The sequence below is a fragment of the Loxodonta africana genome, chromosome 6 (assembly GCF_030014295.1).
Source record: "Loxodonta africana isolate mLoxAfr1 chromosome 6, mLoxAfr1.hap2, whole genome shotgun sequence".
NCBI lineage: Eukaryota > Metazoa > Chordata > Mammalia > Proboscidea > Elephantidae > Loxodonta > Loxodonta africana.
The window spans coordinates 77,241,637-77,255,885 of NC_087347.1; the positions used below are offsets into that span (position 1 = coordinate 77,241,637).

A 14,249-nucleotide genomic window follows, 5' to 3' on the forward strand; every position below is an offset into this window, starting at 1 on the left:
AATGCCTTCCAGGTCCCTCCATGTTATGAAATGTTTCACAGATTCGTCACTGTTCTTTATCGATGCGTAGTATTCCATTGTGTGAATATACCACAATTTATTTAACCATTCATCCGTTGATGGACACCTTGGTTGTTTCCAGCTTTTTGCTATTGTAAACAGAGCAGCAATAAACATGGGTGTGCATACATCTGTTTGTGTGAAGGCTCTTATTTCTCTAGGGTATATTCCGAGGAGTGGGATTTCTGGGTTGTATAGGAGTTCTATTTCTAACTGTTTAAGATAGCGCCAGATAGATTTCCAAAGTGGTTGTACCATTTTACATTCCCACCAGCAGTGTATAAGAGTTCCGATCTCTCCACAGCCTCTCCAACATTTATTATTTTGTGTTTTTTGGATTAATGCCAGCCTTGTTGGAGATGGAATCTCATCGTAGTTTTAATTTGCATTTCTCTAATAGCTAATGATCGAGAGCATTTTCTCATGTATCTGTTAGCTGCCTGAATATCTTCTTTAGTGAAATGTGTGTTCATATCCTTTGCCCACTTCTTGATTGGGTTGTTTGTCTAACAAAAGCATTTTTAATTGAGAAATAATTTGCATGCCATAAAACTGACCTTTTAAAGTATACAATTCAGTGATTTTTTTAGTATATTTATAGCCAGGGATCCATCACCAGTCAATTTTAGAACATTTCCATCACCCCAAAAAGAAACTCCATAAAAAGCATTATTTTTTTCAATCTGATCCGACATCTATATAAGTCAGCATTCTTTCCTCCAAAAATCTTACCGCCCAGGTATGCATAATTCCCCCATAACTCTCCCCTCTTTTGCTCTTAAATTCTTCTTAATCTATAGGTTTCCCCTCCATCCCTTTCATTTCCTTACAGTTTATCTGTTGAAGAACCTGTAGAGTTTCCCACCATCAGGATTTGTTGATCTTGTACTCACAGTACAGTTCAGAGCAATATTTGTTTGTATAGAAAGTAATCAGGGTTGTACTTCAGGGATCCAAGGTAAAACAGATTTTTGTTGAATATATTTCAATATTTATGACACAGAAAATAAAGCTCTATGAAGACTTCCCTGTTTTTATATAACTGCTTGATAAACAATTGTGGAATGCTCCAAATTAGTCATGTCAGGCTTCTCAGAAAACACCCCGTGCAAGGACAGAGTGAAGCATATGCCTATGAAAGCTAAATGAGACTGACAAATTGGCATGTGGCTAAGATAAGTGATTAGTTGATGGCTTGCATGTAGCTGAGTACGATGGCATGGACACTCTGAGGAGTCAGCTTACTATATACAGTAAGAACAAACAGCTGGAATATAACCCAAAAAAAAAAACACCACCAAACCCACTGTCGTTGAGTCGATTCCAACTCATAGCGACCCTACAGGACAGAGGAGAACTGCCCCATAGACTTTCCAAGGAGCGCCTGGTGGATTTGAACTGCCGACCTTTTGGTTAGCAGCCGTAGCACTTAACCACTACACCACCAGGGTTTCCACATAGGGCCTCACAAAACAGCGAAAGGAATAACACCTTCCTTTGACCCTTCTTGCTATTTGAAATTTGCAAACAGATAGCCCTTGTGTGGAAAATATAGCTAAAACCTAAACCGAGGAATACACTCCCACTTCCTCGCCACCCCTTGCCTGTGACTCCCACTCTAGCCGTTTAAAGAATTAATCCATTTCCACAGATACTGTAGCTCATGGCTTGAAGACGGATCTACTGGTTTTAAATTTGATTTGGAAATCACAAACAGAATACACCAGTGTCGCAGAAAGAATGGAGAAAAAAAGACCACTTGAATTTGACTATTTTACTTAGAGACTTTTCTTCTTCAAATAAGACCTATTTATTACACTCCTTAAATAGCATTTGCAAAGTCTCCTCATGGCATGTAATCTTCTTTACTATAATGCATAGTATTCTTGTCATATCTTGAAGCAATAGAGAAGGTTTTTGGTATTTTCAATATTTTTTTAGATGCAGATGTACATATTTCATTCTCCAATTTCACTTGTAATAGAAAATGAGTGTAAAGGCACCCTAACAATGTAAATGAAATAATTAGTAAACAAATTTAGTACCGCCTTTGTAATTGATTGAGACATACTAACAAAAGAAATAATTTTGTTCAACTTAATATTTTCTTATTATAAACCTTTTTAGACTCTGAGCATCACATTAAAGATTCATTGATATCCATTGCTAACCTCTTAGACAATAACTCAGTGAATAATAGATTTCTAAATGAAACTCTGTACAGGCTTTTAAGAAAACAGAATAAATTAAAGCCCTATTTTCCAAACAAACCACCGCCCAATCTATTGTGTTTTGTCACCTTCTTGTCTACAGTTTAGATAGTTTGAAGAGATTTAAACGTGTTGCTAGGCAACTAGCTCCTGAAGCATAACGGATTTCCTTCAACATCCCAGCCCATTCTTTTTTATCATCTTCATACCTGATGGAGGGAAAAAAAAGTAATCAATAAGTAGCTTTTAAGTAGTTAGTTTCATAAGCAAATGTGGGTCTTTGAAAAGTACAGTGGTGGTTATGGCCTTAGGATCCTACTAGCTCCTACCCAGAGGGGGATGAACCTGCCTGGTAGAATAACACTTGAGTTCTTCCCAAAATATGCATTCTCTGAATGAGCACATGCCTGAACTACTGCTGCAGTACTTAATCTAGATGCCTAGGCAGTTAGGTCTTCTCTAGGAATCAAAAGCTGTCTGTAGACGAGGGGTAATGGACAGTTAAATAATCATTCACCTTTTGATTAATGAAGATGGCTGGTCTCTGAGTAAATAAGTAAGCAGAGGAAGAACTGGAGAAGAGCAGCTGCCTGTAATAGCCTTAATTATGATTTCATCTGTTCCCATACATTAAGTGCTTAGCACAGTACCTGACACATAGTAGTTACTCAATACAAATTCACTCCCCTTCACCTTTATTGTCCTACTTGAGGGCTACTCCTAGACTTCTGCACTCGACTTTAGGTAAGAACTGGTCTTCCTCTCTGAATAATCAGGGTTACAAAGATAACAGACAACTTGCATTCCTAACAAGCTCTTCTCTCTGAGAACTCTAAAACATTGCCTTCTCTCTGAAGCCTTTCTTGTCTTCCTCAAGCAGAGTTTGTTGCTTTCTCTTCAGTTCTCACATAGCCCTTTATATATTATCTGTTACAGAAATTATCACTTTAAATTCTTTCCCTATATCTATATCCTCAATGAGCCCAAAGTTCTGAGCACAAAGAATGCATCTTATTCACCTTAGTATTTTCCCTTCTCCAGAAGCTATCAACACTTTGCACATAGGAAATACTCCAAATCATTCTGATGAATGAATGAGATTTAAAGTAATAGTTATTGAAGTTAGCTGGTACCTACACAAGATATGCACTGTCTGACTTAATTTCATCAATGTTCCAAATTAACTTTCCTCAACAATTGGACCATGTACCGAGTGATTTCCACATAGAGAAAAGTAGACAAAAAATATCACTAATACAGGGAAGAGTCCTAATTCCTATGCAAAATTTAGGGCAACAAATTAAGACATAATAGGTTTACGTGGCTTGAAGAAAAATTACCACGTTTAAGCAATAGGTTAAGATTAAATGAGGCTTCAAAATGTTTGCTTCATGGCAGTTATATTTTTTTACTTTCAGCTAAAAACACATGGCCAATCCTAAATTAACAAATAATTTCAAGAAAAAAATACAAGAATGGAAATTTTTTACACATCACAGTAAGAGGGTCTACAGGTTTAGAATGTGGTATACTGTTAGGTCACATTTTCATCTATTTGCGTGTGTGAATAGAGAGATCCACTATGAAGCTGAGGGCAAGTGGGCAGCCATCTTTGTCTAGTTCAGTAGCTCTCAACTTCATCATACAACAGAGTCACCCTGAGGGCTTGTTAAAAAAGATTGCTAGGACCTGCTCAAAGAGCTTCTGATTCAGTAGCTCCGAGTTAAGGCCTTAAAATTTGCATTTGTAATGAGTACCCAGATGTCGTTGATGCTGCTTTGAGAATCACTGCAACAGGCGGATCACTGGGTCTCAAACTTGACTGCACATTGGAACCACGTGGATATGTCTAACGATACTGATGCTTGGGTCCCATTCCTGGAGATTGAGTTAATTGGTACGGAGTGTGGCCTGGGCATAAGAATTTTTAAGAGCTCTTTTTTCAAGTCATTCTAATATGCAGCAAGATCTGAGAAGCAGTGCTTCAGATTATTTTACCCAAATAGAAAATGCCAGTACCGAAATTTAATATTTTACAGCCCTAAGCAGATAGTGATAAATGTCTCCTCTTATCTTCCCTAATCCAGTGGTTCCCCAACTGTTTAAACACTAGAATCATCTGAGGATCTTTTAAAGGTTCCAATGCCATACCCTAGACAAATTAAATCACAATCAGTTGGGGTGGGACAGAGGCGCTGGTACTTTTTATTTTTTAAGCTACTAATAGTCTTATTTTTTTAAATAAATTTAAAAATTTTTATATTTACTTGGCACGTAAACATTAAACAATAGTGTACAATCATATAAACTCCAATATTTTATATATCTTTACATTCATAAAAATAATGATTTATTTTCTGGATGAAGAACTGAGGCCCAGAAGTTAACTCGGATAGTAGTTCTCAACCTCCGTTTCATCTTAGAACCAAGTGTAGTGATGATGCCCAGGCCAGTGACCAACTACATCAGAATTTCTGGGGGCAGAACCTCTGCATTATCTTTTTTTTTTTAAAACTCCCCAAGTTAAACTTGAGACCAAGTGTATTAGGTCTTACTAGGTCAGAGGTTAGTAATCTAAGCCATACCACTGATTGTCTTAACCAATTTAAGTGAAGACTAGCTTTTGCTGCTCTTGTGTATGCTGTTCCTAATAAAAGGAAGAAGTGGCACTCTTGCTCAGTGCTACTGAAAGGTGAGCTGTACATTGTACAGGTGAGGTCAGAATAGGTTTCACAACCTATCAAAAGAATGGTGAGGCTCTGTAGTTAACCTACAGCACTAGTGCTCATACTCAGGTGCTTATCACACTCATTTTGGGGACTTTAAAATAAATACAGGTGTCCCCTAGGAACTACCCTAGACTAGCTGAATCAAAATCACTAAGGGAGATATCTGGGAATGTGAACTTTGAAAAAAAGTTCCTGATTGTGATGTCTAACCATGGGTGGGGCTGTGGATGACTTTCTGAAGCTCCCTAGGTGATTCCAATCTGCAGGCAAGTTCGGGAACCAAGGCCCTAATTGCAAAATAAACTGCAATTAGAGAAGACCCTTCTTCCAGGTTCCCCTCAGCAACGTTAAGGGCTACTTTAAACAAGATATGCTATATTTTCCTTTGTTGCCTACAACTTTCTCCTCCTAGGGCAGCCTGGCTTTTGACCACAATCAGGAACCAGGGTGGCTCTGTTGGCACCATTTTTTAACTCTTACATTAGAATCACCTATGAAGATTTTACAAACTACTAGTACCTAGGCCCTACCCCAAGAAATTCTGATTAAATTGGTCTGGTTAAGGCCCAGGCACTGGTATATTTTAAAAACCCTCCAGGCAATTGTAGTGTACAGCCAAGGTTGAGAATTATTGCCTGTTCACCCTTGGTACCTGGCTCCGTTTCCCAAAACCTTCTCAGCCCTGCATTACTTCATCTGCTTCCAGCCTTTTTTCTACTGCTTCCAGTCTTTCTCCTATATCTCATCCTCTTGCTAATTTTAGCCTCTTAAAGATTTATGGAAGCAGACAGCCACATCTTTCTCCTGCAGAGTGGATGGTGGGTTCAAACCACCGACCTTTCAGTTAGCAGCCAAGCTTTTAACGTTGTGCCACCAGGGCTCCTTGGTTCACGTATAGACCAAATCATGACCCACTTTTTCCCTTCCGGCTCAGTGGTATAACTTCACTGATCAGGTGGAAGTGGTGCTCTTTCAAAACTGTACCTATAGACTTAAATCACCTAGGAAACTTGCCAAAATGTGGGTTCTGATTCAGTAGTTCTGGGGTTGGGCCTGGGATTCTGCATTCCTAAGAAACTCCCAGTAGTTGCCAATACTGTTGCTTCACAGACCACACTTTGAGTAGCAAGGTTCTAGACCACGGCTCCAAACTGGTTCATTCTAGTTCAAACCCTTGCTGAGAATTTGCATTTCTAACAAGTTCCCAGGCGATGGATGCTAATGTTGCCAGTTAAGGACCCATTCTGAGAACGACCAGTACAGCAGTGGTTCCCAAAATTTATACATTAAGAATCACCTGGAGCTGTTGTTAAACTATAGATTCTGATTCAGTATATCTGGAGTGGAAATGCAGGGGTTTGATCTTCAATGAACCGGTTGGAAGCACAAACTGGTTCAAAGCCGTGTTCTAGACAAACTGGTAACAGGCCAGGTAAGGGCAGAACACATGTTTTGCACTGATGTTTGCAGCATCCAGCCTGGGACCTGTGGGCTGGCTTTTAGACGGACAGAGAAAGCATGAGCTTGGCAGTTTCTGGATGACAGTTTCACCTCGGACACCTGAGATCTACTGCCTGTAAACTTCAATAAGCAAGCACAGTGCCTGAGCTGAACACAGCAGGTGCCATTCGGCAGACCTATGTGGTATCCTGAAGGTGACCAGACATCTAGACACTCTAAGCCCTGCTCCTGACTATACCGTGACCCTCCATAACACTAACTTCTGTTCACAAGACTTCCTGAATACAACTTGGTCTCCATATGACGTTCACTACATTAGAAACTATGGTAAAATCTTCTCTCTCTCTCTTTTTTTAGTCTAACTGTAAAATACTTCACTTAAGTAACAACTGCAAGTATCATACTTAGGGAGCACTGCCCAGTACCTATCTGGGAGGTAAAATGGGTTGCTACTTTTAATTTTTTTGTTTTTTAAAAAGCTTTTGTTACCTGAATCCTCGAACAAGGGGAAAACCATTTAAATTAGATTCAAAATTGAATTAATGAATCCATGGAAAACTCAAGAGGTTAAGTACATTTCTTCAGAAACATACTGTTTCCTTAGGCAATAAACTACTCCCTGGTAGAAGCTAACTGGTTTGAAATGAGGTAGCCTTTACTGGATGGCTACAGCATCAGGCTTTTAGAGCTGAACAGAATTTAAAGGATCAGTAGTGTGACTTTCATTTTACTGATTGAGAAACAGGCCCAGAGATTGTTATTTCTTTCCCAAGTTGACAGCTTATTAGAGGCAGTACTTGATCAAATATGGGCAAGTGCAAAATATCAATTAGGTTCAAAAAGTGTTTAGTTTACTACCAAGAAGTAGCTTACATGATGGGAAAGCCTCACTTGCTGCGAAATTTACTATGAAAATGTTTATCTTCTTAATTATCAGTTGTCTTATTTAATACTTGGTTCAGAAAACTGGAGTGAAGAAAAACTTACTTCCATATGTCATTGACTTCAGTGGGTGCAAACTCTTTTGACTCCAGTTGAATCATAGCAAAACCACCGATGGCATACAGGGATCCAGCCAGACTGACTAAACTAATGGAACTTCTTTCTTGAGGAAATTCAGGCATTACTCCCCACCTAGGCATTATTGACAATATTAAAAAAAAAAAATTTTTTTTTTGCATTTACTGAAAAAATTATAGGAAGTCATAATAGAAAAATTCAAATAGCATAGACACCCAAAATTAGAAGATTAAAGAAGTCTGTTACTGAAAAGTATTTAAATATTCCTTATTTGAAAGATAATAATCACATTTAGATATAAAGCCCTCAACAGGTCAGTCCTAGAGTACATCCGCTTCATCAGTTAACATCTTCAGCAGTAGTTGTCACACTGTGCCACAAACTGTGGAGGTTTGTGGTGGTCTAGGGCTCCTAGGCCTCCAACCTGCTACTGTGTTGGATTTCATTTGAATGATGATAGAAACATTATAAGGATAGTTTAGAAACTGGGGGTGAAAGATTTCTTTTTAATGACTTATACTTCATATTTGGGTCATTTAAAGGTATTTTTTAACGTGAACACCCATCTGAAATAGGACAACTTAAAGGAAAATCAATCAAGTTAACGGGAAGTATCAAGAGTCTAGAATGAGTCATTTCAGTAGCTCTCTATTTTCATTACTCTGACATTAAAAGTGGACCTCATGGTTTTTCTTTAAACATTATTTGGTTTCTAATTATAAAAATAATATATGTACATTTTAGAAAACCTGGAAAGTACAAAAAGGCATAGAAGAAAACAGTTATCCCCCATGATCATACCCTGCAGACATAATCATCAGCAACATCTTGGTGTAATTTTGTCATGTTTTTTAGAAGTGTATAATATAAATATTAGCACCCATACTGATGAACAAAACTAGGAACACACTATGTTTACAATTTTGTATACTGCTTTAACTTATATCGTGAGCATTTCCTCATTATATAGTCTTCAAAAACATGATTTTCAATGATTATTTAAATATCATTCCTTAAAAAGTTCCTCATGATTTTCAGATATAAAAGTCTATTTTGTAATCAGGCAAACACATGGTTCCTTAAAAAAAGTAATAGCGTTCTAATTTTTTCTTCATTGCTGAACTAGGAGCATAAAAAGGATATATTCATCCAGATGTATAAGCTCACAATTTTAAAAAGACTAGTTTTATATAAAGAATATCTGTCGAATATCTTTTCACATTAACTTTAAACCAATAAAAGCTTAAAGTGAAAATTTCAAGAAAATTATATAGAGCATAAAGGAATTAAACTTCTGGGGCATTCATAATTTACAAGTAACAGTCATTCAATGCTAAGTGAAGATCTTTTCATCCTTGAAGAAACTACATATTTCAAATCTACATAACTCTATACAGGTACGTATATCTACAGATATACAATTATTCAGAATTATTACCTTTGTACAATTAATTTCACAAAGTTAATAACAAGCAAGGACAAACAGAACGTTCTACCATTAACTTGAAGGTTCTGTGCTCCAAATTACATACACATGTAATACATCAAAATGTTAGGCATTTTACACCCAATAATGGCAGAAGAAACACATGAAAATATGTTCTCTTTAATCTATGCCTCCCTGTCCTCCTTTCCCCATGTCCTGATTAAAAAGTTTAATTTTTAGTTAATTTTTAATTAGAAAGTTTAATTTTTACCCAAAGTTAAAAATGAAAATGTACAGTAATTCATATGCTCTACTAAGATACAGCAACTCACTTATTGGTTGTGAGGTCAAAAGCTTCAACTGAAGCTGAAAGACCATCTTCAGTGACACCTCCTGCAATCACAATTTTGCCTTTATGGATTGCCACTCCAAACATGGAACGAGGGGTCTTCATCGGAGCCAGATCTTTCCAGTCACCTTTTTTAGGGTTGTAGATAAACACCCTGTTTGTGCACTTTCTGTAAACACAAGACAACAAAATGTTCTTTTTAGAATTTCCTTTAATTTGTTTAGATTAAAATTTTCTTTAAATTTTTTGAAAGATACAACTTTGCTAATAATTTCACTTCTCATATGAAATGTAGTACACCAGAAGGTCATAAAAACTACAAAGTACTCTTAATTTGAACATACACCATTAAGCAAAAGACAATTACAGATGTGGTAACCAAATTATTTTATGACAATTACACTACAGAAAGATAGGGTACCTTTACTTCCAGGCAACTGCCAGAAAAACTCAGAGTTATGTTCCTTCTGGTTCCTTCAAGTTACCCATAATTTAATAATGGAAGTTTAGGATTCTGAATAATTAACTAGATATATTCGGTAGTATCAAAACAAAACAAATTTTTATGAGGCCATTTTTTTTTTCTTGAAACTTACAAAAGACCAGATATCTAAACTAGAAACATTTCCTCTAATATTTGACTATGGGATCACTTTAAGTAAAACCTCTTGGTCAAAAACATGACACCAAAATCATGGTCTTCAAATTTTGTGATGGGAACTAGTGCAGTTCAGCACCTACTTTTAGATAATGACTCATTTCAAAGTTCTTGACTTTGGCATTTGTCAAGCAATGCTCTCTTTGTTAATCATATTCTCAAGATTAATATATTCTCACTGACAAGAACTGTGTGCTTCTTACTGACATATCAATTTCCTAGTTTCTAATACTTTTTTTTTTTTAATACTTGAAGGAAACAATTTGAATCATTTGGCAGGGTTCCTATGTTTCAGGAGTCACACCACCACTTAATACAGATTTTCCATTCCATTTACTTGGGAAAAATGCACAAAATAAGACTGCACTGGATGGGGTTTATAATATATTTTCCTTTCAATTTTTACCTGGTGGAAATAGCTCGAATTAAAGAGCAGTGGCATCACTAGGGGGGTGCGAGGCATGTGGACTGCACCAGGTAACATTGTCAGAGGAGGTGACGCCAAAATGATTGTCTATAAAATTTCTGTGCAGTGTTTCACCAGAAATTTATTATTTTTTATAAAAACATCCCTGTAGTTAGTTGTGACAACAAAATCATTTTTTTGTTAGCCTAGCTTACATGTATCAAAATACCTACAAGGCTAAAACTTCACGCTGATTTACTTTTGAACCTTCTAATGCCCTCTGGTCACACCTGTCATTATTACCCAATTACAGTAATACTCTGAGTCTTGTGGTTTCATCTGCGTGCACTACAAGCACAAGGGCGTTGTTTTCGTTGCTGCCGGTGTTATTATAGTTGCTGATTTTGTCAAATTTTCTGTTGTTTTAGCTAAAATATTGTGGTAATTAGAACTTATGAACCTATATCAATACCTTTTTTGAGGATGAAGCAGTAATTAAAGGAAAAGAAGTAATATGTGGGAATTATGATTTATGAGTAACATTAGCACAAAAAACATTAGTAAGGATTCTGTATGGTCTGGTATGGGAGGAGGTCTGTGAGGGGCATGACACCGTGAGTTACCGCACTAGGTGACACCAACCCTATAATGCTGCTGTAAAAAAGTATATCAATATATGTTATCTCTGAATATGGGTGGACTGTATAAAAATCATTGCTTTTTAAAAATCACATTTTCTGTTCTAACAAAACCAAAACCAAACCCATTGCCGTCAAGTCAATTTTGACTCATAGCGACCCTACAGGACAGCATAGAACTGCCCTATAGGGTTTCCAAGGAGTGCCTGGTGGACTCGAACTGCTGACCTTATGGTTAGCAGAGGTAGCTCTTAACCACTATGCTACCAGGGTTTCCTTCTGTTCTATATTTATCATTCTTATTGAATAAAAACCATTAATTATTAACTCAAGAATATAGAGTTCTTTACTTCTAACACATTTTCATATTTTATTCTCCTCCCCTGCTTTGACCTTACAACTCTAAATTCTGGCCTGTTCTCTAGGATCAGACATCTTTACTTATTAAACAGCCTGGGCAAATAAGGACAAGCTTAAGCAGAGGAATCAGGGGCAGGAAGTTAATGCTGCTCAATGTCTAAACTGAAAACGTTCATTTTACTAGGCTACTGGCTTAACTGACTGACTTCTGGAGCAGTGTGAACTCATTTCTCTTCCCTTTGAATTGTAAGATCTCTTTCATCATTACCTGTATCTTAAGAAATGCACAGAAATCAAGTTAGGGTTCTATATGAAAGTGGTTCTGTTTTTCTCAAAAGAGAGTGGGCACTAGAATACCAGGGAGTATCTGTTCTGTTTGATGAGTACCTGTTTGCAATTACCTGTTAAATATTTTGAATATTGCTTCTCTCCAGGAGTAAATCTGTGCCACGTTGCTGAGGAAATAACTGCCTTCTTTTCAGTGACTATGCTTTTCAGTTTCAAACTCATCTTTCCAAATTCCCTTCTATGAATGTAAAGTACAAATACACTACATTTTTATTGCATTAAAGAGATACATTTCATTTCATTTTTATCTACTGTGGCTGAATGAATGAAAGCCCACTGGTTTTCATGCAGTAAAATACAATTATAAATCAGCTAAATAAGATTTTATTATGCTTGTAATGCTGCTTTTTCACTATAAAAATGCTTATGATGGAGGTATTATGTTTGTTCCTAGGAGTATACTGGGCATCTACATATTTATTTCAGCAACTTTTAAATTTTACAGTTTTCCTTCAGAAATAATTTATAATTCCCCTATTAAGTTTTCAAATTTTTATTTTGAAATTTTACCTCTAAAATATTATTGGTTGAGGACCAAGACCCATTTCAGTATATAGATTTAAATGAAAAGAGGAAGGAACCATTTTAATAATAAAAAAAAAATCATTTAGGTATAAAGCATAAGGAAATTTCAGGGTACTTACTTGTCATCTGTCTTTCCTCCTAGACAGTATATCATCCCATTATGTGAAATCACATTATGGCCATAGACTTTGATAGGAAGTTTTTTTACTTCATTCCATTTTACAGCCCTAAAATTAGAAAATAGAATTTATATGCTTTCAGATAACGCCAGGTTCTAAAAATATGAATATTCTTTAGGCAATCATACGCCATTAATGCTTAGGAAACAGGAATGTCATGCCAACTTACACAGGATCATAGCATAATACTGAATCCAGCGAAGCCTCTGTTTGAAGGTCTTTGCCTGCAACTACATAGATTTTGTCATCTACCTCTCCCAGACCGAAGAGGCACCTGGCTGAAGGCAGAGGAGGAAGTCCAACCCACTCAGATGCTATGTTATCAAGCTGAAAAAAATAATTTAAGAAATTGTGGGGCTTGTAGAAAAAAGTCACAGGAGTACCAAAAAATGTATACTATGCTCTATGCGTTGGTTAGAATTCATTGAGATGGTCAAAGATCTGGCAAGTGAAATAAAACTACAATTCAAAAGTATCATATTTTAGCTTTGAATTACCAAAAAAGAACGAGAAAACCTACCTGACTTACCAAAATAGCTTAAATTACCAAAATCTTCAGAACTTCAGAAGGAAAAAGAGAGTAAAGCAGAATCACCAGAGGTTAGAACTGTGAGGTTTCTTGTCACATTTTCTTCCCGTGTTGGCTGGTTCAGGTTTGAAACAAGGAATCATAATACTTTTGGTACACTGGGGAAAGAAAGGCTGTGCAGCAGGGAGGGTCACGTGATGGGAGTGACCCCCTACATGCTATATTTAACGTGCTCCCCAAGCCGGCACCGGGGACAGCTGGACCTGTCGCTCAGTCCACAGACAACTGGGAAGTTAAGCGGTATCTCTTTTCCAATACTAAGAAGTAACTTTGCTCGTTTTTGCTACTGCCACCTCTGCAAGCCTACGATGGTCCTCCTAGTGCCATGCTCTGGGGTAGGAGATTCTCGCGTGGCTGGCATTGGTTTCAACTCACTATCGATAATTTAAGATTTTTCCACTTTGCATTTTAGGATGCCCAAGTACAAGAAAAGTGTTTTCTGAGAGACTGCAGCCACAGATTTGTTGTTCTCTCTGCTGCTACTTCTGTATAGCAGAAAACGAATAAAACCCACTACATACCAAGAATAGATGCAGATATAAAAGCCTGTGGTACAGGGAGGGGTCTCTGTGGAAGCTTATCTACATCTGGTCTAATAAACTCAGTTAAAGAAAAGCACTAATGAATAGTAGACAAGAGGAGGGACTTAACTGCCACATGTGCATTGTCAGCTCTGCATTCACTAATTTCAACATCTAGATTGTGATCACTAAAATTTTTACTTTGGAAAAACAATCTTTAATCAAGAAGGGGGTGTGTAGTACAGCAGAAATAATAATGAACATTTATGAAGTTTTACCTTTGTATTAAATGTTTTGCACATATAATCTTATTTAGTCCTCTAGGATAGGTACTTTTATCATCCCCATTTTACAAATGAGGAAATTGAGGCATAGATACATTTAAAAACCTGCCCAAGGTTTTAAGTGGTTTTCAAGTCCAAGCTATCTAAATACAGATTGTTTTAAAAATGGAAACAGCAGTCATCATAATCCTGAACCTGAGGGCTTAATTCCCACACTAAAAAAAAAAAGTAACCCAGTGCCGTCAAGTCCCACTGTACAGTGTTATTTACCTCCCCATAGCACCCCTTATATAACCCATGGAATGAAATGGGTTGTAGCACCCCTTATAGCAGACAGAACAGTAGAGCCGCCTGCCAGGCTCTTCTATAGATGATCTGGGTGATCCTGGTCAAGCTATTTAACTTCTCTGGGCTCCAGTTTCCTCATCCTTAAAATTAGGGTTTGGGCCTAGATTACTTAGGGCCTTGTGCTGTTAAAAATTTAAT

General features: G+C 37.0%; 1 protein-coding gene across 1 annotated transcript in view; it reads right to left on the reverse strand.

Moving 5' to 3' along the window:
- KLHL41 (kelch like family member 41) overlaps window positions 1-14,249 on the reverse strand; it is an 18,390-nt gene continuing 4,141 nt past the window's right edge. Inside the window, exons 2-6 of the mRNA XM_003405803.4 lie at window positions 12,539-12,696; window positions 12,310-12,417; window positions 9,239-9,424; window positions 7,448-7,594; window positions 1-2,479 (exon numbers count right to left, since the gene is read on the reverse strand). Of these exons, the coding sequence (XP_003405851.1) occupies window positions 2,368-2,479; window positions 7,448-7,594; window positions 9,239-9,424; window positions 12,310-12,417; window positions 12,539-12,696 (711 nt within the window). The 3' untranslated portion in view covers window positions 1-2,367. The remainder of the gene's footprint in view (window positions 2,480-7,447; window positions 7,595-9,238; window positions 9,425-12,309; window positions 12,418-12,538; window positions 12,697-14,249) is intronic.